The following is a 23,567-nucleotide window of genomic DNA, read 5'->3' on the forward strand; positions in this document are numbered from 1 at the left end:
CGCCTTCCTCCAGTGGCAATACCACTTAACAGTTATCTATATTCATCCCAAGATTAAGAGACAGATAGCAGCTGCTTGAAAAGTAAATTATAATTTCCAGCTGTTATATCTCCAAGCAATATCACCCTGCCCCATGCTATCTACATGTTGTGGGGAGGTTTGAAGCATGTTTGATCACATATAGGCTGTCTAGGTGAGAGCTGCCACCCTGGGTATTCAGGGTTCCAGCTGAAAGGAACAACCTGTGACCATTCAACAAGCTTTCATACCCTGCTTCAGACTTTCCCTCCATGCAAGGGGACAACCACAGGGCAAGCACACAGCCTCACTCTCACCGCACATGGTTACTTGCATGGAGCTAAAACCTCAATCCCTGTTGCTGAGGCTACCATGGTACTCATTAAGGATAACAGTGGTTCTACAGGTTATGTATTAGCCTGCTCTGCTTACGAAAGGCTAGGATTGTTTACCTCTTTGACGCCGTAATTCCTCCAAGAGTTCAGTTTACATATAGTTTCCAGGAAGGGTTCAATATCAGGGCTGCTTAGCTTCAACAGAAGTGTTGTGCGGCTTTAAGACACTGCTTAGAAGTAAGCGCTAATAAGCATGCCTTGAGAAAGCATTGCAAACTGTACAGTCCCAAAAGGAAAATGTTGTGATTTCCTTCCCAAACATGCAGATGAGCACCAAAGGGCCCTCCTAGCAGAAATACAAATTAAAACCTTAAATACAATTGCATCAAAAAGTTTTATGAATGGTCACAACTGGAAAGATAATAAGAAAGGAATTAGTTTATGTTTAATAAAATGCACAAACATTATTACATTGTCAGTCCTGCCACTAGGCAGGCTAGTACCAATATGCAAGGGAGGGGAAGAATTTTGCACAGAATCTTGCCAGTGGCCTCTTTTTCGCTTGATGCAGAGTGAGACCTTCAATACCACTTTATATAATGGAAAAGAGCTTAACACAAGGGGGGGTATCCAAGACAGCACCCCTGGGATGTGCTCCAGCAGCCGACACACAACTAATACAGTGTTGATGTGCACACTATTGACTCAGAATATGCTTACATTTTAAAGCCAGAGTCCCATGTCTTGGTGAGCAGTACTTGGAATAGCTTCAGGGAGTATAAATGGACAGAATATATTGCCTGTAAGGGTATGGGATCAGGGCACCAACTCTGGCTAGGCCAGTAATCAGCCTATTAGTAAGCTGGCCCCACCACCCCCAAGATACTTAGCATAGTGCAAATGAAACAACAGAACTGGTTTGCCAGATGCTTAAGATACTAACATGCTGCATTGTTTCAAAACCAAAACTGCTCCTGCTTGCAAGGTGAGAGAGTGTCCCACACAAATGAGCAGCCAGCATGTCTAACCGTGTGCCACCACACAGCCAATCTGCTACTAGGTCCTGAAAACTGATCAGGTTTTGGTATGGCTAGCAGAACTCTCTCAAAAGATGCACACACAAAAGTTGAGCCCAGTTTGAAAATAATCAAAAAGTTAGCTCCAGGGCCAGGGCCCCCCACATTGGCCAAGACGACTTGCAGTGCCATGCATTGAACGGCAGGACAAGGCACTGCACAGTGTCTACCCGGGCAGCAGCCCCCCTCAATTAGCAACAGGCTCCTCCTTTGTACTTGGAACAGGCTTCTTCAGGAAGTGCATCACGGCTTGCACCACTTTGTCGGGGGAGATGTTGTACACAGGGTGCGTAGGCTGCTGTTGGAGGGAAGGAAACAAACAGGAATTAAAGGTGAAACTGTGTCTACTCTCACCAGTTCCGTAGCAAGAGAAGCCAAGTCTGTCAACTTAGGTAAGTTAATGAAAGCAAGTATTTAAGGATATATTTCATGGCACTATGTATGGAGCTACAGGAGTCTGAAGCCCAGCATCCTGACCACTGAAAGAAGTTTTTATCAGCTCCGCTGTAGCTTTTGAGAGTTTACTAGAAATTATCCACATATTTTCAACTTTGAAGGGGTCATTATCCTTGAGCAGTTGCCAAGGCCTCAGCACCAACCCCGGGCTCCTTCCTATTCTGCCACCACTTGCTTGCCAGCCTCTCAAGTGGGCAAGCAGCAACCCCAGCAAGGAACCACAAAAACCCTGGCTCCCTGCCCTCCCCTCTAGCTGGAGGCTTGTTCCTTATCACTGCCTGCCTACCAGCTGTTGCAGTGACACAACAAAGGAAAGGGGTGGTTCCACAGAAAGGGCATCTTGCCAAGCCCTGCCTCCCAAACCTGAAGCTGGCCTTGTTCAAGCCTCTCTGAGGAGACATTCACTGCATCATCATCATCATCATCATCATCATCATCATCATCATCATCATCGCAGCACTGGGGCAATCTCACTAGAAAATGCTTCTAAAATATGCTAAAGTGGGATGGGATCTAGGATATACAACTGATTCAGAAGATTGGAAAAAGTTTTTTGGGGAAAACATAAATGTTATGGTCTGCAATTCAATACGAGAGAATTATATGAAGATGCACCACAGATGGTATACGGCAGCAGACAGACTAGCAAAAATGAATAGATTGATTATTAATAAATGTTGGAGATGCAATAAGATGAAGGGCACTCTATACCATATGTGGTGGACAAGTTCAGAGATCAAAAAATTCTGGGAAATTATCCATGAAGAAATTAAAAAACTAATAAAGGTTTCATATAGCAAAAGGGCAGAAGCATATTTATTGGGAATTTTGAGTAAGGATATCCCCAAAGATGAAATTAACATATTCCTATATGCCACAACAGCAGCGAGAATGTTGGTGGCCAGTTACTGGAAAGGAAATAACATCCCAACAAAAAGGGAATGGTTAAGTAAACTATGTGAATATCTGGAGTTAGCAAAATTGAAGGATATAATAAGGCATAAATCTAAAACTATGGTACAGAAACAATGGGAATGCTTAAAGGAATATTTACACAAACAGGGATCAAACACGAAAGTTTGGTTGTGCTTAGACTAACCTTGTGAAGAATACAGAGAATCAGTGGCGTAGCGTGGGGGGTGCCAGGGGTGCCAGCCGCACCGGGCGCAACATTTGGGGGGGCGCGTTTGGCCGGCCCTCCTCGAGGAAGCAGGAACCCCACTGTCCTCGGACCTCCTCCGAAGGCTGGCGGTGGGGCGGAGAGACCTCCTCCCGCCGCCAGCCTTCGGAAGGCTGCTCCGAAGCCTGGCGGTGGGGCGGTGAGACCTTCTCCCCGCGCCAGCCTTCGGAAGGCTGCTCCGAAGGCTGGCGGTGGGGCGGAGAGACCTTCTCCCCGCACCAGCCTTCGGATGGCTGCTCCGAAGGCTGGCGGTGGGGCGGAGAGACCTTCTCCCCGCGCCAGCCTTCGGATGGCTGTCCTGAAGACTTGTGGTGGGAGCAGTGGCGTAGCGTGGGGGGTGCAGGGGGGCCTGCTGCACCTGGCGCAACATCTGGGGGGGCGCGGAAGAGACTCGAGTGCTAAAATCCACGGGTTAGGGGGCGCAAATTACTTGCCTTGCCCCGGGTGCTGAGAACCCACGCTACGCCACTGCAGAGAATACAAAGATTAGATAGACTATGAAAGAACTTAAGGAAAGGAAGTGACTGAAGAACAGATGTAAAGGTGAATTAGATAACCAAGAGACGTGTGGTGAATGCAGTGGAAGTATTTTATAATATTTTAACTAGGATTTATGTATTGTAATGTTTGAAGTATGAATTTGGAATTATTTCTCTTCATTATATTTTTTTTTTGTTTGTTTCTTTTATTTTTCATCTTCTTTTCTAGTCTGCATTCTGGAAAATTGTGTAGATAAATGTTTTTATGTACAGTTATGTGTTGTTCCTATTTCTTTTTTTCTTTTGTGTTTTTTTTGTAACATTTAATAAAAAATAATAAAAAGGAAAAAAAAGAAAATGCTTCTCTTCGAAATGTTCCCAGTGCAAGAGGGACATTTCCCCATGAGAGGAATAAGGAATGCACAATGAGAAGCAAAGTTCATAGTTCAAGGCTGTAATCATACTTGACGCATACCACACAGCAGGAGAATCTGGCTTGGGATGGAGGGTCATAGAAGAGAATGGGAAGGCTATGCCTGTTGAAAGCTCACAGACCAAAGGAAATCATATCTGGAGCTCACACTGCCTACGCAGAAAGACAAGAGCCTCAGCAAGCACCCCTCTTTCATTATACTTCCTATTCTGCCTTATACACATTGCTCTCTATCCCAAACCTCACTCCTTCCTCCTAACCTGTCAAGCCCTGTTATCTCAAACGCTGTGAAATTAAGCATCCATAGCCACCATGCGACTTGCAACAACAACAAACTATTTGGTGTGGCAAGTGCGCTACTCACATCCACCACACCCACACACAGTAAACACCATTTCTGGTCCTTCCTGATTATTATTATTATTTATTGAATTTATATACAGCCCTATACCCGGAGGTCTCAGAGTGGTTCACAGTCTAACCGCTGTGTGGTATCCTTTTCTGCCTTTGGCTATGGAGCAGGGGCTGTCACAGAGGGGGAAGGTTTATGCCAAATTTCTGGCCCACTTTCCTGATGAGAAGAGTTAAAATATAAAGGAAACACCAAATTTGAGATGTTTCTACCCTAAACTTTAAGAGGCAGGCCTATGAAGATGCAGAGGCAACAGGATCTTGAGGCCTGTTGGCTGTGGAATATCACCACCTGCCTTCCTCAGTAGCAGGGGCAGCCCTGTCCGAAGACCTTTTTAACATGGCTGTGAAAAGGGAAGGGAGGTGATTCAGAGTCCCTGCCCTATCTCACTAGCCAGAGTGTCTGAAAGCAGCCAATGAAGGCTGCCATTACCAGTGCACAGTGAGATGGCAAAAAAGTGAATGAAATCAATTCACTGCTGTAACACACATACTGAATTTTCACTAGTGTCTCCAGGATTATAAGTTGCAGACAGGATTTACATGCAGCTGAATGGCATCCTCAAAAGCGCTAGCTTACTTTCTACCTATTCAAAAGTATGTGATTGGAAATTCTGTTATGAACTAACTTGTTCTGCACCACTTGGACTAAGATGCAGATCAGAACATAGTTATCCTTTGGATTCTGCAGTTCTCCCAGTTTTGTTATGCATGTCTCTGCTTAAATAGCAATATAAAAGCATTTGTGTTTTAGGAGAAAATTGTTCAAAGGCGTGCATTTTGAGAGAAAATATGGTCAGAAATAACAAATTTTGTGGCAATTTCCATATTTAAACACGTAGATAAATGCAATTTTCATTAGATTTCCTTAAAAAAAATGATGAAATATGAGACATGAGATAGAACAGACTTGGAATGGATCGGAGCGGCACCTTCCTGGTCTGTGTCACTTTCACGGGTTCATTCCTAAGACACACACAAAACACACGCACAGCCACATCCTGGCATAGCTTACCAGGCGGTTCTCTGGCACTCCTAGCACTACTTCATGGAGAAGGTCCCCGCTGCCAAAATGCTGTGCTATCGACAGCCCACTGAGGCAATAGCAGGTATGGTAAAAATCCCGGAACCTGGCGGTAGAAACATACACAAGGCTGAGGTGAGTGAGAAACTGGAAGCCCAACGGTTCCACTTAGCCACCCTCTGGGGCACCCATTTGCTTCAGTGCAGGGTACCCAAAGCCCCAAGTTGGGTGCCAGATTAGTTTCCCGTAGTCGTCGTCTTTGTGATATTCTTTCACCTTATAGTACAGTGGTACCTTGGTTCCCAAACGGCTTGGCTCCCAAACAAATTGGCTCCCAAACGCCACAAACACGGAAGTAAGTGTTCTGGCTTGCGAACTCTTTTTGGAAGCCGAACGTCCGTTTCAGCTGCTGGCATTGTTTCCGGGGCCAATCAGCCAATCAGAGCCGCGCCTTGGTTTGCGAACGTTTTGGAAGTCGAAAGGACTTCCAGAACGAATTGAGTTTGGGAACCAAGGTACCACTGTACTTCTATTGTTTAAAAAACTGCTTGTAAATTTAATCCCAGTCATGGGTATTCCTGCTGTATGCTTGAGCCACAAGTTGAAATTTTCTCAGTTAGGGTGACCAACACTCACTTGCCCGGCTTGTCCAAGAGGCCCCCTGCAGGGCACTGGCAGCATAGCAGGATGTACTCTTGAAGCGCTTCCTGGTCAAACATCCAGTGTGTCATACTGAGGGCAGAGTCACCTAAAAGGAACAAAAACCCCAGTAAGAGGCTAACACTTCCACTGGAGAAAGAGCAGGCCAACAGGAAGACACCAAATGGAAGACTGCACTCCCTCCCTTTTTCCGCTTTGCAGGGGCAGAGCTATGGCCACCCACTTCCTGGCCTTGTCCTCACAGAAGCCTTCCATTTTTGCTATCGGGCAGTCATTTCCTTGTTCCTTAATCTAATGGGAGAAAGCAAGTGTTCTCAGAGGACAGCAAGCAGGTAACAAGCAGCAGCTTGTGGAGGGGATGGGACAAGGAAAGGTGGAAGGGAAGCACACAAGGAGCATGTGCTGGCAGAGTTCATCTGAGGCAGTTAACCTAATAATAGAAATTCATTGCATCCTGCGAATAGAACTCTGTGTGTTGAAACTGTCTCCTACATCGGTGCAAAATGGTTCATCTGGCTAGTATTCCAGCTCTGAGGTCCGACAGAAGAAGGTTGCAGAGTGTGCTTTAATTTTGCTTTTAAAAGCAACATAACCCCTGCTCCCTGCTATTGTCACTTTTAAACCGTTGCCAACTCCTACAGTGTTAGCGCAACAGGGATATTTAGGTACATGCTGGGCTGGTATGCCAAAGGAACCGGTAACCCTGCACAGATATGCTTATAAACAAACCATCATGCCCCACATCGCTTCAGACTGGTCCTCTGACACTGGCCACATCCAGAGATTTCAGGAAGTTTTAAAATCACAGAGCATCAAGCTAGCACTGTATGTTCAATAAGCGAGGAAAGCGTTGGAGATTTCCTTGTATGTATGGATGCCATGACTATACTGCTTAGTAACTAACCACAGCCCTATTTTTCCATAGATGAGTAGGTCCTTTTAAAATTAAATTATACCCTGATACATCTGTAAGTAGAGAGTTCTGTGGAGCAACTGTGCATTATAATATATATATTATATTATATATTATATTATATTATATATTATGTTATATGTTATATGTTATATGTTATATATTATGTGTTGTTATGTGTTATATATCTTACCTATTATATTGCCCTCTTGCATCTAGTGGAGAGAGAGGCAAGAAAGGAGGGCATCCACCCCTTTTGCTCATAAATCACCCTCCCAGGAACCCCCCCTCCCCAAAAAAACCCACCCCAGTTTAGGGTGATGGTTGTGCATTAAAGAGCAGTTATTGCTTGGGTCCCTTTTGCCTCTCAGAGTGCAACTGTCACATCAGCTGCCCATCAGCTTCACAAAATCTCTGCAAGGGCAGCAGTTAAGTGAAGGGGAGTTGGAAAGTTTGGCTGTGAAGGTGCGGGAAGGTAAGCATGGAAAAAGCAGGTGAATGAGGGACATTTGGGGGGGAGTGGAGGGCAAGTACTGAGGAAGAATGGCACTGGCACACTTTGACACAATGACAGTTTTCATGGGTCCCCCAACAGCTTTGTTATTTTCAGCCCTATGACATGTTGATGCCGGTTCTACTGTAACATTGAAAGGGAGATTTTTTTTAGTTTCCACAAGGACAGAGAATACAAATGCTGCAGTGGATCACATCCTCAAACGAAACACTCCACATCTAACAGTTTGGGGGTGAGAGGAAGCAAGTGAGAGGGGCAGCATACCTGGGGAATGGTGGACCAGCTTGCAGTGCTCAGACTCACCTTTGGCATGCAGGGCTCGATGTAAGAGAGGCAGCAAGCCAGCCTGCCAGAATGAGTAGCAGCCATCTACCAGCTTGTTACAACGGCCCTGAAACCCTCCTTCAAAACGCATCTGGCGGCTTGTAACCCAGTGCTAGCAGGAAGAGAAAGCAAACATCACTATTGCTCAGTGCAGCCACAGGACCTGCTATACCCAGCGGATATATCAATGGAGGGAGCCACAGACAACTGCAATCCCCTAGAACAGTCTGAGGGCACACACCCGTCCCCCTGTCCCCTTCATGCTTCATGTGTTTCCTGCAGCAAAATCTAACATGTCCAGGTTGCCATGGAAAATATGAAGGGGTTTTCAATAATTAAACTAAACGAGGAAACAAGCAACCAAGCAAACCAATAAAACTGGGAATGAGAAATTACTGTACATTGGTGAACATCAAGAGATCATGTTTCTATCGTATGAATGGCCCAGAGATCCTGCCATTTCAGGTTTGAATCAAATTATTTCTTTATTTCCCGGTGCTGCACGTATGCACGGTTACATGCCAGCTAATCACGCATCACTGGGGGATGCCCGTATTTAAAGACAGTTACAGACAAAATGGGGTTTCACGATATTATGAAATAATGTTAGAAATGGTACATGTTTCCTTTTAATCAATTAATGCAGCGCTCAAGGGAATGATTATGAATATGTGCTGTGAATGTACAGACAGACACTTTTAGGGAGAGCATAAGAATGGAAGGGGCAGGGCAAAGGGGGAATCCCAATCCCAGATACTGAAATCCAGTGGGATCCTATGTTTTGGCATTGTGATGGCTATGACAGTGCCTTCTGCACTGATAAGGCTCCATTTAGAGTGCCTCTTCCACAAAGGAAAAGGGTTCCTTCATTTGTAGAAGAGGCGGCAAGGGCTTTTCACTGGTTACTCTGTGCTACCCGCAGTTCTGTTCTGAAGGGTCCCCTGACGCTCTGGAGCAGCTTTACGGGGAATGCTAAAATTCACTTCTCCACCCATGAACAGTGATCTGCTCATGGGAGCTCTGGATATGAGCCATAGTGAATGTTGAAACAGCAGCACAGAGAGAATTAGAACCAGGCTGGCAAATGGTTACTTACCAATAAGCTTTTCAGATTCAAGACATGCTCACTTTTCAGAATGACCAGCGCTGCCAGTCCACAGAAAGTGTACCCTCCGTGGGCCTCCATGCCAGGGACACCACCGATCCCACCCTCCCAGTTCTGACATCTAATGCAAAACACAAAAACAGGAAGAAAAAAAACACAGGATATGTTTTGTTATCCACAATACAACAATTATCTTCCTGCTCGTTCTCTAGACTCCTGCTGCTGGGCAGGTAACTACACTTAAACTTGGCAACCAAAGAAGCACTTGGTGTCCAAGGCCAAACAAGAGCTAAGTGTTTTCCTACCTTGCTATCCAGTCCGCTGTCCCTTCAAAGAGAGTTGGTGTGATGATGTTGGTAAGCGAAGCCACTGATGCAGCACAATACGCACTCCTGAGATTTAAATATGAGACTATTTAACTTCTACACATGGATGAAGAATGATGCAAGCCGAGCTGCTGATGTCAAGGAGACACCAGTCATATTAAACTGCACAATCCACCCAGCCATAACCGTAGAAATGTCACAAAGAGAGTACTTGGAAGTTAAGTCATTGTATACTCCAGACTTGGTTTTAATATCTGAGCAACCCTGAGAAGGCATTTGCTCAATGAACTCAATCAGCTTGTTGGCGAGGGTGGAAGGAGAGGAAGGGAGAGAAAGAGGGAGAGAGAGACCATGTTTTGTTTGTTTTAAAATAAAATTACTCTGGATGAGGCTATTAGAATGGAAAGTACACCAGGAGCTAAATTCAGAAGAGTTTACCCCAGTGCATCCATTTCTTTCCTTCCTTGATGCACCAAGGGACTGGTATCCTAGATTTATATTAGTAGCCAAGGAAAGATACTGAGCGGATTTCAATATTGTTAATTAAGACAGAAAAAGCCTTGCTCACAACATTATTCATTGAAATCCCAGGGGAAGAAAAATAAAGGTTACATTCTTCCCTGAAAGAAGAGCCAGAGCTTCATTTAAAATGGTTTGTCACAGCAAGCCACTGTACAAGCTGAAAAAGATTTTCTTCTTCAGCTTTAGAATCTGCTGCACCAAAACAAACTCTGGCCATGTCTGCCATTCTTTCCACATGCAAGCACTTCTCTTGAACTGCAGCCAAGGACTGCCTTTTCCTGCCCCCTAGAGGGGCAAGCCAGGAATATTTAACATCACTTACAGCTGAAAGAAGCAAATAATGGCTCCCATAATCTTCCTAACATTAGAAGCCAGGTTCTTATTCCTCCACTGAAGTTTAGCTACACTATTACCAAACAGGATTAATGCTTGCTGTGCTAAGACAAAACTCTCTACGAACACCATTGCTACAAAACTTCCATCAGAACCCAAAGCTGCTGCTGAGCATCACATGAAAGAAATACTTGAAACATTTCCAACACACCTGACATCCACCTCTCCCCCTATGTGCATGATGAAGGAGCCATCAGGCTGCTTCAGGGAATACAAATAGTCCAGAAGCTTCTCTCTGAAAAAACAATAGAGAACATTTATCCCTATTAAGAGGGGGGGAAACAACTGAGATGCTGGAAGAGCCAACCCACATGAATGAAAATGCGCTTCAAGATCACCTAGGCCAGGGGTTTTCAGTGCTTTGCTGGCTGAGGAACCCCTCCAACATGTCATGATGTCCTATGGCAACCCAGCCCCCTCTCCCTACCAATAAGAGCCCCCCGCCAACTTTCCCTCCAAAAAAGCAGGTTCCACAACTTCTTCTGACTTTGTCCCCACCACGGTGTTTTCATGTTAAGGTAAAACCTGCTACTCCATTGCCCTCGTGTACAAGCCTAAATAAAAGAAATACATCATCTCACACAACCTGCATGTTTGGACCCAGAGAGAGACTGATTTTGACCATTTCACCACTGGTGTCACATGATGCACTATGGGACTAGATCAGGCTGTGTGTGACTTATGGTCACTCCCACTCTTTTGAGTGGGGACGCCTGGCTGGTGCAGGATGGGAAAGTGATGTGTGCCTGAGGTGTACGTTGGAATGCCTAGTGATGAAAGTGGACTCCAAAGGTTCTGCAGAACCGTGGTTAAAAACATGAACCTGGACTAACCACCTAGATTCATTTTTTCTAAATATGGAGCTAACCCTTCTCTAGCCCTGGACTGCAAGAGAGGCCTGAGCGCCAAGAAGAGCTTTGCTCTCCTTGATTCAAAGCAAAGGAAGCTACCAACAAGTGGACGGGAGGCAGTGTGGTGGATGTAGACACCAAGCAGCACATTGTGGCAAAGGCTGTGTTGGAAAAGGGCCACCAGTCCAGCTTACCAGCTAACCTTTCTTCTTCAGCAAGTAGGAAGGCTGAAGAGGGGGACTGTACTGGCAGACATTGGTCAAGAATGCTTCAGGCTTCACCTAACATCTTGGATCTGAGCAGAGGGGAGGGGGTCCCTCCTACGATTTTACCTGTTGATAACACTGTATGCCTCTTCAGTCCCAATAATGCAGAGAGCATTGACGGCTGCGTACGTTGGAGCAAGATGTGGGTACTGGTTTGGTCCCCCTCCAAAGCCTCCGCTGGGGCTCTGACAGCGGCTCAGGAACTGGCACACACTAGGCACAGAGGAAAGACCAAAGGCAAGCTTAGTTTTTATAAGCAAGAAGCATTTAAACACAAAACAAGCAGCACAGGGCCTTCCCGGGCTAAGAAATAAGGACCACAGCTCTTATACTAGCAGCAGTGTTTGACACTGCGCCAGTGGCACTACAGTCCATTGTCACATTGCGCAGAAGGAAGGGGGAAAATGAAGCAAATGTACAACTCAGACATTAAATGAATTGGGTTGGATCTGGAGAAGCTGGACTCCAGTCAAATAATGAGGCTCTCGCACTTCCCTTGGCAGCCGTGTCCACATACATCCCCCAACACACCAGAAGTTGCACCCAGTAATCACAAATGGGATGAGGTACAGGAGAACTGCAGCGGGAGAGGAAAATATCAGCAGAAAGCGAGGAAGGCCTTGCACTTGCACGAAGGACCCCCTGGACTCTATGGAAGGTTCTCTCTCACCAGAGCCATCTAGCTGAATCTCAACAGCAGAACAAGCATTCTCCTCCGCTTTTGCCATGCTATTCCATTGTTTGTTATTGTTTTAATCCCAATATACACAAAGGTCTGTTGCAGGCACCCTTTCCCAGGCTCTCCCCCTGATCTATTTTGGGACAGAAGCTGCATACATGGAAGGTCTTTGCGATCAAAGAAGGGTTTGTCTCTTCCCACCCTTAAAATATTGATTTGGGGCATCATTTTAATGACCTCCTGTAATTTACATTTTACTTATTAAGAAACAAGAAACACTGAGAACAACCCCCCCCCACAACAAGTCTTTTAATTTAAGATCAATGTACACACAATATATGTGTATATGGAAATGTTTGCAATGCAACTGCAGAGTCACACATTGAAATGCAACACATCCAGCCCCAGACCAAGGGGGGGGGGGCAGGCCACACAAAGTGCAAATCTACTCATCTACAACAAATCTCGTTGTAGGTGGCAACAACACTGCAAAGCAGCATCCAGAGTGCCTTCTGGACATGCTGGTTAAAGGAACGAAACTCCTTTCCCTAATGGTTATATTTCGCAGCAACAGTAGCTCCCGGATACGGATCTGAACTTTTGAAACACCAATCAGGATAATTTAATGTATAACCAAGTTATACAGAACACATTGTATGTTCCTAAAGTAACAAAGCGACTTGAAATCTGTAAAGGGTGTTAAAAAGTATTACAAATATTACAATTTTCCCCAAAATTTTCACAAAAACAAGGTTCTTTTCGACATTTCCCAAAATTTTGCAACTCAAATTCTGCTCAACCCAATTCCTCCTGGGTGAAAGCAACTCAAGCTTACTAATTTTCCCTCTTTCTCCTTACAAATTGCAAAACTTCTCTTCTTTGAAAAACAATTTGCAACCCATACTTCTTTCAAATGCAAAAAACCCCTTCTCTCCCCTAACCACCACAACCCTTTCTGCAGACACAGACCCTGCAGGGAATGGGTTTCTTTCTCCTAGTGGCTGAAGCTGATCTCTTACCACCACCATCTTTGCTGATCACAAGATGCACCAAAAGCTTCTACTTGAGGAAAAAGCTATTGAGAGGCCATTGTTGGAACAAAGACAATGCACTGTTGTATTTCAGAAAATGCTCTTATGCATCATGCAGGGACATTGGGAGGTTAGCCCAGAGAGGCACACACTGTGCAAAGATAAGGAAAACTTCTGGAAGTTAATTTCTCCTATAATTTATAAGTCAAAGTTGAGCAGAAAGTTTTTCAGGTTATACTTAGTCCTTATTTCTCTAAATTTTGAGTTCTGAATTTACCTCCAAATGTCTAGAAAGGCAACTTTGCTAAATAGCTTGCTAACAAAAGAGAAACTCTGAAAACACATAATTCAAAGCTCTGCCCAAAGATCATCTTTGGTTTCTGAGACATCAACAGAAGCTGCCTGCATAATTTCTGAGCTTCTCAACAACGACTCACAGCAGTTATGTAATGACAATGCTCGGAATAAATGGCAAAGTGTTTTGCAGGAACGGAAGTGAAATATAAAACAAATCTTACTCTGAAGTTACAGATTCTGGGATGGGTTCCTCAAGGAGTTCAAGGCTGTGCAAGATCCAGTAGCACAACCATGGGCGGCTGGCATCTAGACACTTGGAAGAGAAAACGACAGCTGTTAAAATCCATGACTGACACAGCTGCATTTGTTACACCCCAACAAAAGGAGGGCAAAGAAGGCGAATCAGAACTGGAAAGTAAGAGGTTTAGAAGGATAAAGGACACCAATTTATGAAGGGAATTTACATACCTCTTTAAGAATAGCTTCATTATTCGCACAATCCCAAGCTAACATGAGAACCTCTTTTCATTTATCACCAAATGGACAGAGCAAAAGACACGGGTAACAAATATTTAGCTTTCTACAACTGAAGTGGCTCCTGGAAAATGGATTTAGCAAGGTCAACGGGAACACAGCCAGTGTTTCTATGGCCTACAAAAGTGCCCCTCAGTGAGACAGGAAAAGGAAGTCCCTTGATACCTCAGATTCCAGAGAAAAGTTAAAGAAACCTCAGCTGTAGAAAAAGCAAGGAGGATAATGAGCCATAATCATGTTAACCCACCATCAAATATTTTTCCACTAACAGAATATAAGCAGGAAGGAAACAGTACAAACTCCCTCAGCCAGAAGGGATTACCTCATAGGCATCTGTCAGTTGTCTCAGCCCTCTCTTCAGGTAGTGGAAGTGTTTCTCTCGCTGCAAAACAAACCTGAAGGATAGACCAAAAGATATACAAATGATCAAAGAGTCATAAAGCCACATAAGTGCTCTACAGCCATGTGTGTGTTTGTTTAACCCTCCTTTAAAACCATCCAGGATAGTGGGCATCTCATCTGAAGTCCATATGGTAATAGTGCAGAGAGAGACAGGAGGGAAACAGTGCAGATGGGATTGACAGAGGAAGTATTCTTAAGTTATTCCTAGAAGAATGATACCTGTAGAGCAAAGGCCCCCAGGAGGAGCTGAGAAAGATGGGAGCAGGGAGAACATGCAAGACATTTAAGCAAAGATGAGAAGAGAGAGGAAGCCACTGTTCATAATTTTATAAACCTGTGATCATGTCCCTCCTGAGACATCTTTTTTCAAAATTAAAGGCAAAACTAGAAGTGACATCATTCACACAACAGCAATTGTGTGTTTTTTATTTGTTTTTTATTAGGTAAACAGCAGGAGCAAGGAGCCAATTTGGACCGGGCCCCTGGCAAGGGGATCAGACCCCTGCATCTGCTGTGGGTAGGGTTGCCATGTCTGGAAAACTTTTTTGTCATATACCAAAAAAAGCTCAACTTTGGGCAAAACTAAAAAAAAGCTCAACAACTCTTCTGTCTGGATTTTGAAATATGTGTGTATTGGAAGAAAAGCTCCCATTTGTGCCAGTCGAGGCTTTCCTTCCAATGCTAACCAGCAGGCATGGGGGCCAGCTCAGCACTATCCATTTTGTGATGGAAAGACCAGAACCATCTAAAGTATTGTAAACATGAGTATACCACAACTCTATATAAAGGCATTGCTTGAATCCTAAGAGAAAGGAAGGCAGTTCACAAGAAAGTCACCCAGTACTTCCTCACTATTGCAGCTACCTGCACACACACCCCGTTCCCCAAAAGCCTCTCCAGAAAGTTGAGGGCCCTCCTGAACAATGTGGGATGGGGTATATAAATCAGCAGTCAAACAAGAATACGGAGCAAGTGGAGGAAAGATTTCATGGATACAATAACTTACTGCGCGTCATGATGATTTGTCTTATAAGCATCAAAGACCTCTTGGACTATATCTTCTACTTTTGTCTGCAACAAGTTAAAGGGACAAAGAAGAGGCACAATAACTTTGGGTGGGGAGGATACAGAGAACACTATATGCTAGCATTTACTATTACTATTAAAATAATTTCTACACCACTTTTTTCAAAGGTCTCAAAGCAATTTACTATGTAAATTAACATGCGAGACAAAACATTATAAAATATCAAAATAAAACATTAGAGATGGACACATTTAATGCAGCATATGTAACAGGAAAGCAAAATATTTTCTTAAACATAAAAACATGACAGGTAAAAAATCAGAATGCAAGAACCCCTCTGCACTCAGAAGACAGCACTATTAAGAAAGAACCATCACAGCACAAATGGAGCAATATGGCATGGCATGCCAAGAAGAAAAGTGTCTACGGCAGCTGTGAGAAATTGTTAAAAGGGTGTCAGAGTTCAAGAGGGCTGCTGCTGTTCCAGATTTTAAAAAAACAACACAGAGGCTCGTAAAAGAAGTGGATGGTAACAAATAACAAGCTATAGCTCCTTTAGTATATCACATTACAGAACTGCTGCCCATGAGGAAAGGCCACAGATGAAAGGCAGAATGTCCCACGTTCAATCCCTGGCATCTTCTAGTCCAAAATTAAGATAGGCAGCACTGAGATAGATGGGTCAGTGGTTTGACCTGGTCTAAGGTAACTTCCTATGTGCCTGTGGTTCAGTGATGCAGCACCCAATCAAAAAGGCTCTTCTGCTCCCAGGACATCCCACCCATGTAGCACTGTACAGTATGCACAACCCAGGCTGATCCTTGGGGGGGGGGGGAGTTGACCACAAGCACTTTCCAAGAATCACTGAGGGTTTTAGCACCCGTAAGAGCACATAGCTAGAATCAAGACACATAATGAAGCCCTCCACCCATCTCCTCAGTGAAACGTACCATCAAACAGAATGCATGGGAGCAAAATCAATAGTTGGTATGATAGGAAACATTAGATTAGATCACATACAGTGGTGCCCCGCAAGACGAATGCCTCGCAAGACGAAAAACTCGCTAGACGAAAGGGTTTTCCGTTTTTGCGTTGCTTCGCTAGACGAATTTCCCTATGGGCTTGCTTCGCAAGATGAAAACGTCTTGCGCTTTTTTTTTAAAAGCCGCTTGAAGAGGCGCAGTTGCAACGGACCGTGCTTCGCAAGACGAAAAACATCGCAAGACGAAAAGACTCGCGGAACGAATTCTTTTCGTCTTGCGAGGCACCACTGTATATATTTAGGCAGCAGAGGACACAACACTTGCAAAATCTTGTTGTGAGGCACTCCATTTGGATAGAATGGAGTCATTTTTAGTACATTCTTCCATTTATATATGTATGGAGAAAGAGAGAGTAACTGGCAACAGTGAGTGGAGGGCGTTTCGCCATGGAATGAGAAACTTGCAGGCTAATAACTTACTGCTGCCATGCTAATATATATTAAGCTAAGCTCTGGCTTAGTTTTCCAGCCGCCTTTGCCATAACTGTCTGCCAACACAGTGACATCATGAATTGATATATTATTTGTGAGACACCACCACTTCAGTAAGGAGCATCTTAAAGGTGATGAGACTTTCTGCTGACAAGGCAAGGACTTGTTCCACCTGCCTTGTCCCACCCTCCAACCCTCAGAGCCCTAAAAGCCTTCAGAACCCAGTTGCTGCCACGGGCATGATGTGTATGCGTCTTCTGATGAACTGAGTGGAAGTCTGAGTCATGGGGATAGAGAAAGAGTGTGTGTGAATTCAACAGTGCTTAGTTTTGTTTTTGGTTGTTAGTTTGTTAATGTTCACATTGAGTTGTGGATTGTGAGTGCTGCAATGCTTTGTGAATCTTATAATATAACTTTTCTTGTGGTTGTGCTGTTTAGCCTATTTTTTAAGTCGCTTTGTTAATAGTGTTTCATACAAGGTGGTTGTTTTACTGATGATTTGTTAAATTATTTTGTATGATTTATGTTGTAATTGGGATGTTTTACTATGCTATTACAGTGGTACCTCAGTTTTTGAATGTAATCTGTTCCAGAAGACTGTTCGAGTTCTGAAACGTTCAAAAACCGAGGATGCAACAGCTGACAACTAGGCCTCAGGATCTTGCACTCAGCAGAAGCCGCATGGCATGTTCGAATTCTGAGGCGTGTTCGGAAACCGAAGCAATTACTTCAAGGTTTATGGCGTTTGTAAACCGAAATGTTCGTCAACGGAGACGTTCAAAAACCGAGGTACCACTGTATTTGTAAGCCGCTTTGTGATTTGTATGAGTGAAAAGAGGCATAGAAATATAATAAATGAATTGCTTAATGAAAGACGGACAATGGGGAAGAAGTGCAAGAAGGAGAGAAGAATGGCAGCAGGGTATTTAAACACAACCACAGGGTTCCAGATTTCTCCCTCTTCTCTTAAGAGGCTGCTGCTCCTCCAGCTCCCAACAAAAGAAAGGGAACTGCTATGAAGCATGCATGGGGGAGTGGAAGTCACTGGAAACCAGGCTCACTGAGAGAGGCGGAGGGGAAATAGCAAGGGGAGACAGAGAAGAAGCAGCTCAACACATCATAAGGTTGGGTGTTATAGATGAGGAAAGGTTCTAGGAACTAGGAGTTGCAGAATCAGTGCAAGGTGTGTGCATGAACGCGCTTAGTTTTAATAATTTGCCTATAGCATCAAAGCAGCCAGGCTAAGCTGAAGCCAGCACTAAATGCTCAGCAACAGAACAGGGAAATCTGTGAGGTCTCTGACCAGCTCATGCTGTATTCCTACTCAATGCCTACATGAACAAAGAAATCCACATTGGCATTCACATCCTTATTCCACAGCTCACCTTAATTGGGGCCACAAAGCCTCAATTGACACTTTCCTGCTCTTTTGCCCTGGTATCTAATGTTTTCTCACTGTCTCAGATTTGAAAAGTGCTGCCTTCTCCATTAAAGGTCAGATTCTAGGGAGAGATAATGAGCAGCAATCACCCCTCAGGGATGTCTCAGGCCTCCAGCAAGGAAGAAAGTCCAACTAGTAATCATGTTTACTGGATGACTGTAATTTCAGCTGCTTTGGTCTGAACAGTGGAAAGCGGCAAGTGCAACTAAAATCAGAAGCAGGCCACAAAATCCAAGATTACATCCACACAATACGTTTAAAGCAAATGACATCTCCGCAAAGAATCCTGAGAACTCTGATTTACCTCTCATGGAGCTACAATTCACAGCACTTTTAACTACAGTTCACAGGATTATTTGGAGGAACTCATGTGCCTTAAATGTATGGTCTGAATGCAGCCTAGTATAGCACATCAAATGCATTCAGTTTCTAATACGAACTATTTTGCCAGCCACATATGCTTTGACTTTAGCAAATTTCTTTCCAGAACCTTAGGAAAGGCAGTTGACTTCCCCTCAATTTCAGAGCTTCTCTCAAGGATTGAGTACTATTTGGAAGGGAAGGGGTCAAATGAACTAAGCAACTGAGTAACTTTACATAAGTTCCTTTTGCTCAGCTTTGCAGCTATAGAAACCATGACCATCAAGAAAAAGATGGTCAAACACTATCGGTTAAGCAAGATTTATAAATAATCATAATTTGTTCATTGTCCCGCCAGTTGAACTTCAAAGAATGAAGTATTTCCATGACTAACAGGACTTAATTAAAACCAGCAGAAGGATAATTTAAGTCCTATAAACTCTAGGATAGTCATTTCCATGATTTAACTGGAAATGATTTACTGCTTAATTCTTTTACACAACCAAGCAAAGCAAAGGAAAATCATAACTATTAGTGCTCTACTCAGCTGTGTCTATTCAACACTACTTATCCATTTATGCTCTGATTTTACACAAGTAAGTTTGTTAAATCTCTGTCTTCTATAGCCTGTCTTCCTGAGCCAAAGAGCTCAATTCTTATGAAGGGGCATACCTGGCCACTCCCCTCCCAACTTTTGCACAATTAAAAAACCAGTGGTATTATGTCAGAAATATGAATGGCAGGCTTTAGCCTAATGAAGTTAACAGAACAAGTGGTTTGAGACTTGCAGCTTTGGAATACTTTTAATTGTCCTGTCTACCAGTGGACTTGGTGAATATTGTGAGCTGAATACTACATAAAATATATGCAACAAGGTGGTGTACAACATGAGAACATAAAAATCTACTGGATTACTACCATTTTGCCATCTATATTTCTAAGGGAAAGTATATGCAGGTCTTACCACACAATCACCATAGGAAGCAGGTCTAGCAATACCTATCACACTTTCCACTTAGAAATATGGGTCACCTTACACAAAGTCAGATGACTGTCCAACCAGAATTGAAGAACAGTCAGCCCAAGGGCAGGTAGAGGTCTTTCCTCTCACTGATTAATTCCAGAAACTGAGAAGAACTTGTATATGTCATGGATATGCCCTACTAACTAAAGCGCAACCCCCTTTATCCCCTCCTGGTCAATAATTAAGATGTCTTCCACAGAGAACAAAAGGGATATAATCACTGAAATACAGAGACCTTTCAGCAGGTAACTTGAATGCTTAAAATATATCAGTAAATTGCTCCACACGTTTTACTAACACAACAAAATTGTGATGTGATTGAAAGGACGCCTTTGATTGATTCCACAGGGGTAGCCATGTTTGTGTTGGTGAATCAGTTATGTCTGTTGCTTGCCCTTTCTTAAACACAGTTCCTCAATACAATACCACAGCAGCAACATACATACAACAAAACTGCTGAGTGTTCCACTATATATTGAGAAAGATGTAGCCTTACATTTAGTTCAGTGTTTAAAAAACACACACACCATATTATATGATGGAGGACCTGGGGCTAGCATGCTTTGAACTATGGAGCCTTGTAACTTGCTGATCACCAAAAAGTCCTTTTCTCAGAGTCCTGATAGTGTATTGCAGCCCTTCTGCCCCCAACCTCTGAATTCCAAGCCCAGGGACGCGGACTTATAAAAAATATTGGGGGGGCCCGGGAAAGCTCATGAATAATAAATAAGCTCATGAATATGCAAATAAAGTGGCTCCGGCCCTAAATAGGGCAAGCCACGCCCCCCAGCCAGCCGATTGGCTGGCTGGGAGGTGTGGCCAGTCGGGATTCCCCTGTTCTCGCGGGGGCTGAAACCGCCAGGAGGAAGGAAATTCCCCCCCGGCAGTGCCTTGGCAGTGGCGGTGGTGCTGCGAAGCAGCGAGGCAGGAGCCCCCGCCCCCGGGGATTCCCTAATCTCGCGGGGGACGGCCGGGGCTCTCCCACTAGGGCGCGCGGCTGGCTGGCTGGCTGGCGGGGGGCGGCGGCGGCGCTCTGCTGGAAGGGCGCCCGAGATTATTGGGGGGGCTGAGCCCCCCCAAAAAATTTTTTTGAGGGGGCTCGAGCCCCCTCAGGCCCCATGGAGTCAGCGCCTATGTCCAAGCCTATGTCCTTGCTCCTCTGTGAGTTCAAGCCTTTTATCTCTTCACCTCTTGTTGTTCATGAGCACTCAAAACATGTACATCAGGATGATGCCTTCCCATTATCTGCTGTTTTAGAAGCATCCTCCTCCACAGTATGACATTGGCTTTTCAAAGGTCACGTAGTTCCAAGGCTACCTTCCCCCTGAACATTGCAAACAATGCTCCGTAATCAAACCTGAAGCCAGGCGGGTCAGGAACTGCTTACCATGCAAATTTCAAACAGGTTTTATAAAGGCATAAAGTTACTAAGCATCACAGTAATTAGGCACTGGCAGGAATAAATGCTTAATCACTAAGGCTTATAATATTGATGTTGTATAAAATACCCACTTCTCTTTTCCTCAAAAATACTTATGCCTGAATTGTTAAAGGAATAGATAGAAAAGCTTGGGAAGAACTAACATTCTAGCCCTTTTATCTCCAAAGATGTTAAAGCTTTGCCTGATTCCAAATGTATCAGTCCTCACAACTTTTTTGTTTAAGGTTATGGAAGCAATGTCCTCCTACACAGCTTGGTGTTCCAGTACTTAAATTTAGAAATTCAGTGTTCTTCACTACCAATGAATTTCTAAATTTAAGTACTGGAACACCAAACTGTGTAGGAGGACACATCATTGTCACTGTGCACCTCTCAATTCAGTCTCTGACCTTACGTAGGAAAGAACCACAAAGGGATTCTAGTTGTGATTACTTGATCTGTCTGCACGATTGGGGAACCTGATAAAAGTGTCCATGACAGAACTGGGTAAGAAGGGTGGTGAGAGACAGCAGCTAGTGGAAAGGGAACTGGTGTGGGATGCAACCCCTTATCATTTGAACCCAGCACTCTTTATAACCATTGTTACCTTGCTTGTGCTTTTTAAAAAAATAGGCACAGTAATATATTTTTCTAAGACCACTTCTGTTAGCATACAAATAGGCAGACTTGAAAGTTGCAGGGATACAGTAAGATCTGGATATGAATAGGATGTGTGCCTATAACCAGAAATAGGTGTGAGCTGGAAGTGGGGAAGTTTGGCTGATGGAGATGGGGAAGCACCACTATTAAAACCACTCTGAATCTCCATTTGTCCCAATCTACAGATTCCCCAAAGGTAGGGCGAGTTTTGAAGTGGCGTCGAAATTCACAAACTGCGAGGAACACCAGCAGCACACCCACGTTTTTCTCCTGTTTCCCCACAAACAGTTACTCTCTAACAAGGTTTCAAAGAACGAAAGAGGAGGTGCAAAGCGGTTCTCCAACGTGTGCAGACAAGGAACTCCATCGTGTGTGATGGGAAGCAGACAAATGGCAAAAAACAGAAGCGACTTAAGCGTATTAATGAATTAGCTTCCATGGGCAATGGACTACCTGAAATGGACTTAAGGCGGCACATGGAGAAGTAGAGGCTAAACCGAATCCAACAAGATAATATACCTCAAAAAGCCCCACCCCGCAACCCTAGAGATTCTCACTGTGCTGAACACAATGGATCTACAGGGCGGCCACCGGGGCACCGTTCTCTCTCCGCCCGTGCAGAGAAACAGACCGGACCCCTGAAGCCGCACGTCCGCGAAGTGCACCCTGGGAGTTGTAGTCCCTCTCCCTGGAAAGAGGGGGCGGCTCCCAGCCCCACCTGCTCGGCTGAAGTGAGGGTCCGAACTCCGTCGTCCTCCAGCCTCTCCCGGCCCGCTTCCGTGCCGCCCCGCCGGTAGCGTCTCCTGTCGGCGACGGGCTGGGTAGAAGCGGCGGCCGCCATGATCCCACAGAGCCGCTCAGCCCGCGCGACTGAGGCTGGCAGCCCGAGAGGCAGTGTGCTCAAGACCGGCTACGGCGGCTCGTTGAAGGCAAGAAAGGTCCGAGCGCGCTGCTCTATTACTATATACTGTAGCAGCTTCGCCCAAACGCGCTGGGAAGCGCCGGCGGCAGCGTCGGTAACTCACTGCCGCCCCCACGTGGCGCCTATTTTAACCCGCCAGTTTCGGCTCTCATAATGTGCCTCAGATGCGGCAAGCGACTGCTAGACGCTGTGATCTCAGGCGGGAATCCTCTCTCTCTGACGCAATGCGCCCTGCTTAAGGGCTGGAGGAAGCACAAGAGGGATCCCTCAAACCAGTTTAACTACAGGCACTAGAGCTGTCCATGCGGCATGAAAAGGAAGTTCCCCTCCCTCTTCACAGACCAGTTTATTTAAAGGGGAAGTGGGTTCCCAAGTTACTTGCCCTGCTTTTTAGCCCGCTTTTGCTTGCGTTAGCGAGTGAGTGAGCTGAGCAGACAACAGCTCCTGGAAATCTCTAGGCAGGCTGCTTGTTGTAAGGCAATTCTCCCTTTCCAGCGTCGACAGGTGGTGTGTGGGAAGAGTTGCTCTCCAGTGGCTCCAGATGGAAAACTGAACTCCTACTTACCATGACTGTGCTTTGTTCCCAGTCTCCTTGCCGGTTTAAGAGTGCTGCATTGCTCGCGACTTCAATAGGCCTAGGGAACGTGGTCTCCTAGTTTTTTGCACTCCTGTTATCCACGACCGCTGGGCACGCTGGCTGGGGCTGATGGGAATAGGAGCCTAACAATATCTGGTCACAGGTTACCCCATCCTTGCTGTAGTGGCTTCAAAAGTATACTTTATTATGTTTCCCTTCTCTACCTCTCTCTCTCTCTCTCTCTCTCTCTCTCTCTCTCTCACACACACACACACACACACACACACATGCGGAGGTTTTATTCAGATCTGAGCAATGCAGAGATCAGCAGGTATAATAATAATAATAATAATAATAATAATAATAATAATAATAATAATTTGTTTATACCCCACCCATCTGGCAGGGTTTCCCCAGCCACTCTGGACAGCTC

The 23,567-nt window shown here is 44.7% G+C and overlaps 1 protein-coding gene across 1 annotated transcript; it reads right to left on the reverse strand.

Annotated features, from left to right (window-relative positions):
• Positions 1–776: 776 nt before the first annotated feature.
• Positions 777–22,553, reverse strand: LOC308592327 (protein farnesyltransferase subunit beta-like). The gene is made up of 12 exons (XM_081203709.1): positions 22,354–22,553; positions 15,236–15,300; positions 14,150–14,222; positions 13,515–13,606; positions 11,353–11,499; positions 10,321–10,404; positions 9,234–9,320; positions 8,920–9,049; positions 7,803–7,935; positions 6,049–6,160; positions 5,404–5,518; positions 777–1,727 (listed from the first exon to the last, which is right to left on the reverse strand). The coding sequence occupies exons 1-12, from the start codon at positions 22,474–22,476 to the stop codon at positions 1,617–1,619; spliced, it is 1,272 nt and encodes a 423-aa protein (XP_081059835.1). The 5' UTR covers positions 22,477–22,553; the 3' UTR covers positions 777–1,616.
• Between the last annotated feature and the right edge of the window lie 1,014 nt (positions 22,554–23,567).

The sequence above is a fragment of the Podarcis bocagei genome (genome assembly GCF_964188305.1).
Source record: "Podarcis bocagei genome assembly, chromosome: 1".
NCBI lineage: Eukaryota > Metazoa > Chordata > Lepidosauria > Squamata > Lacertidae > Podarcis > Podarcis bocagei.

What these genes read in the sequence shown, in the direction of transcription:
- LOC308592327 (XM_081203709.1), bottom strand. Translation starts at nt 22,476, where the DNA reads ATGGCGGCCGCCGCTTCTACCCAGCCCGTCGCCGACAGGAGACGCTAC. An exon ending in CCCTCACTTCAGCCGAGCAG is followed by an intron (nt 15,301 to 22,353) that starts GTGGGGCTGGGA and finishes AACTTGTTGCAG; the next exon opens with ACAAAAGTAGAAGATATAGT. An exon ending in TGAATCTGAAAAGCTTATTG is followed by an intron (nt 7,936 to 8,919) that starts GTAAGTAACCAT and finishes TCTTCCTGCTAG; the next exon opens with CACTGGGTTACAAGCCGCCA.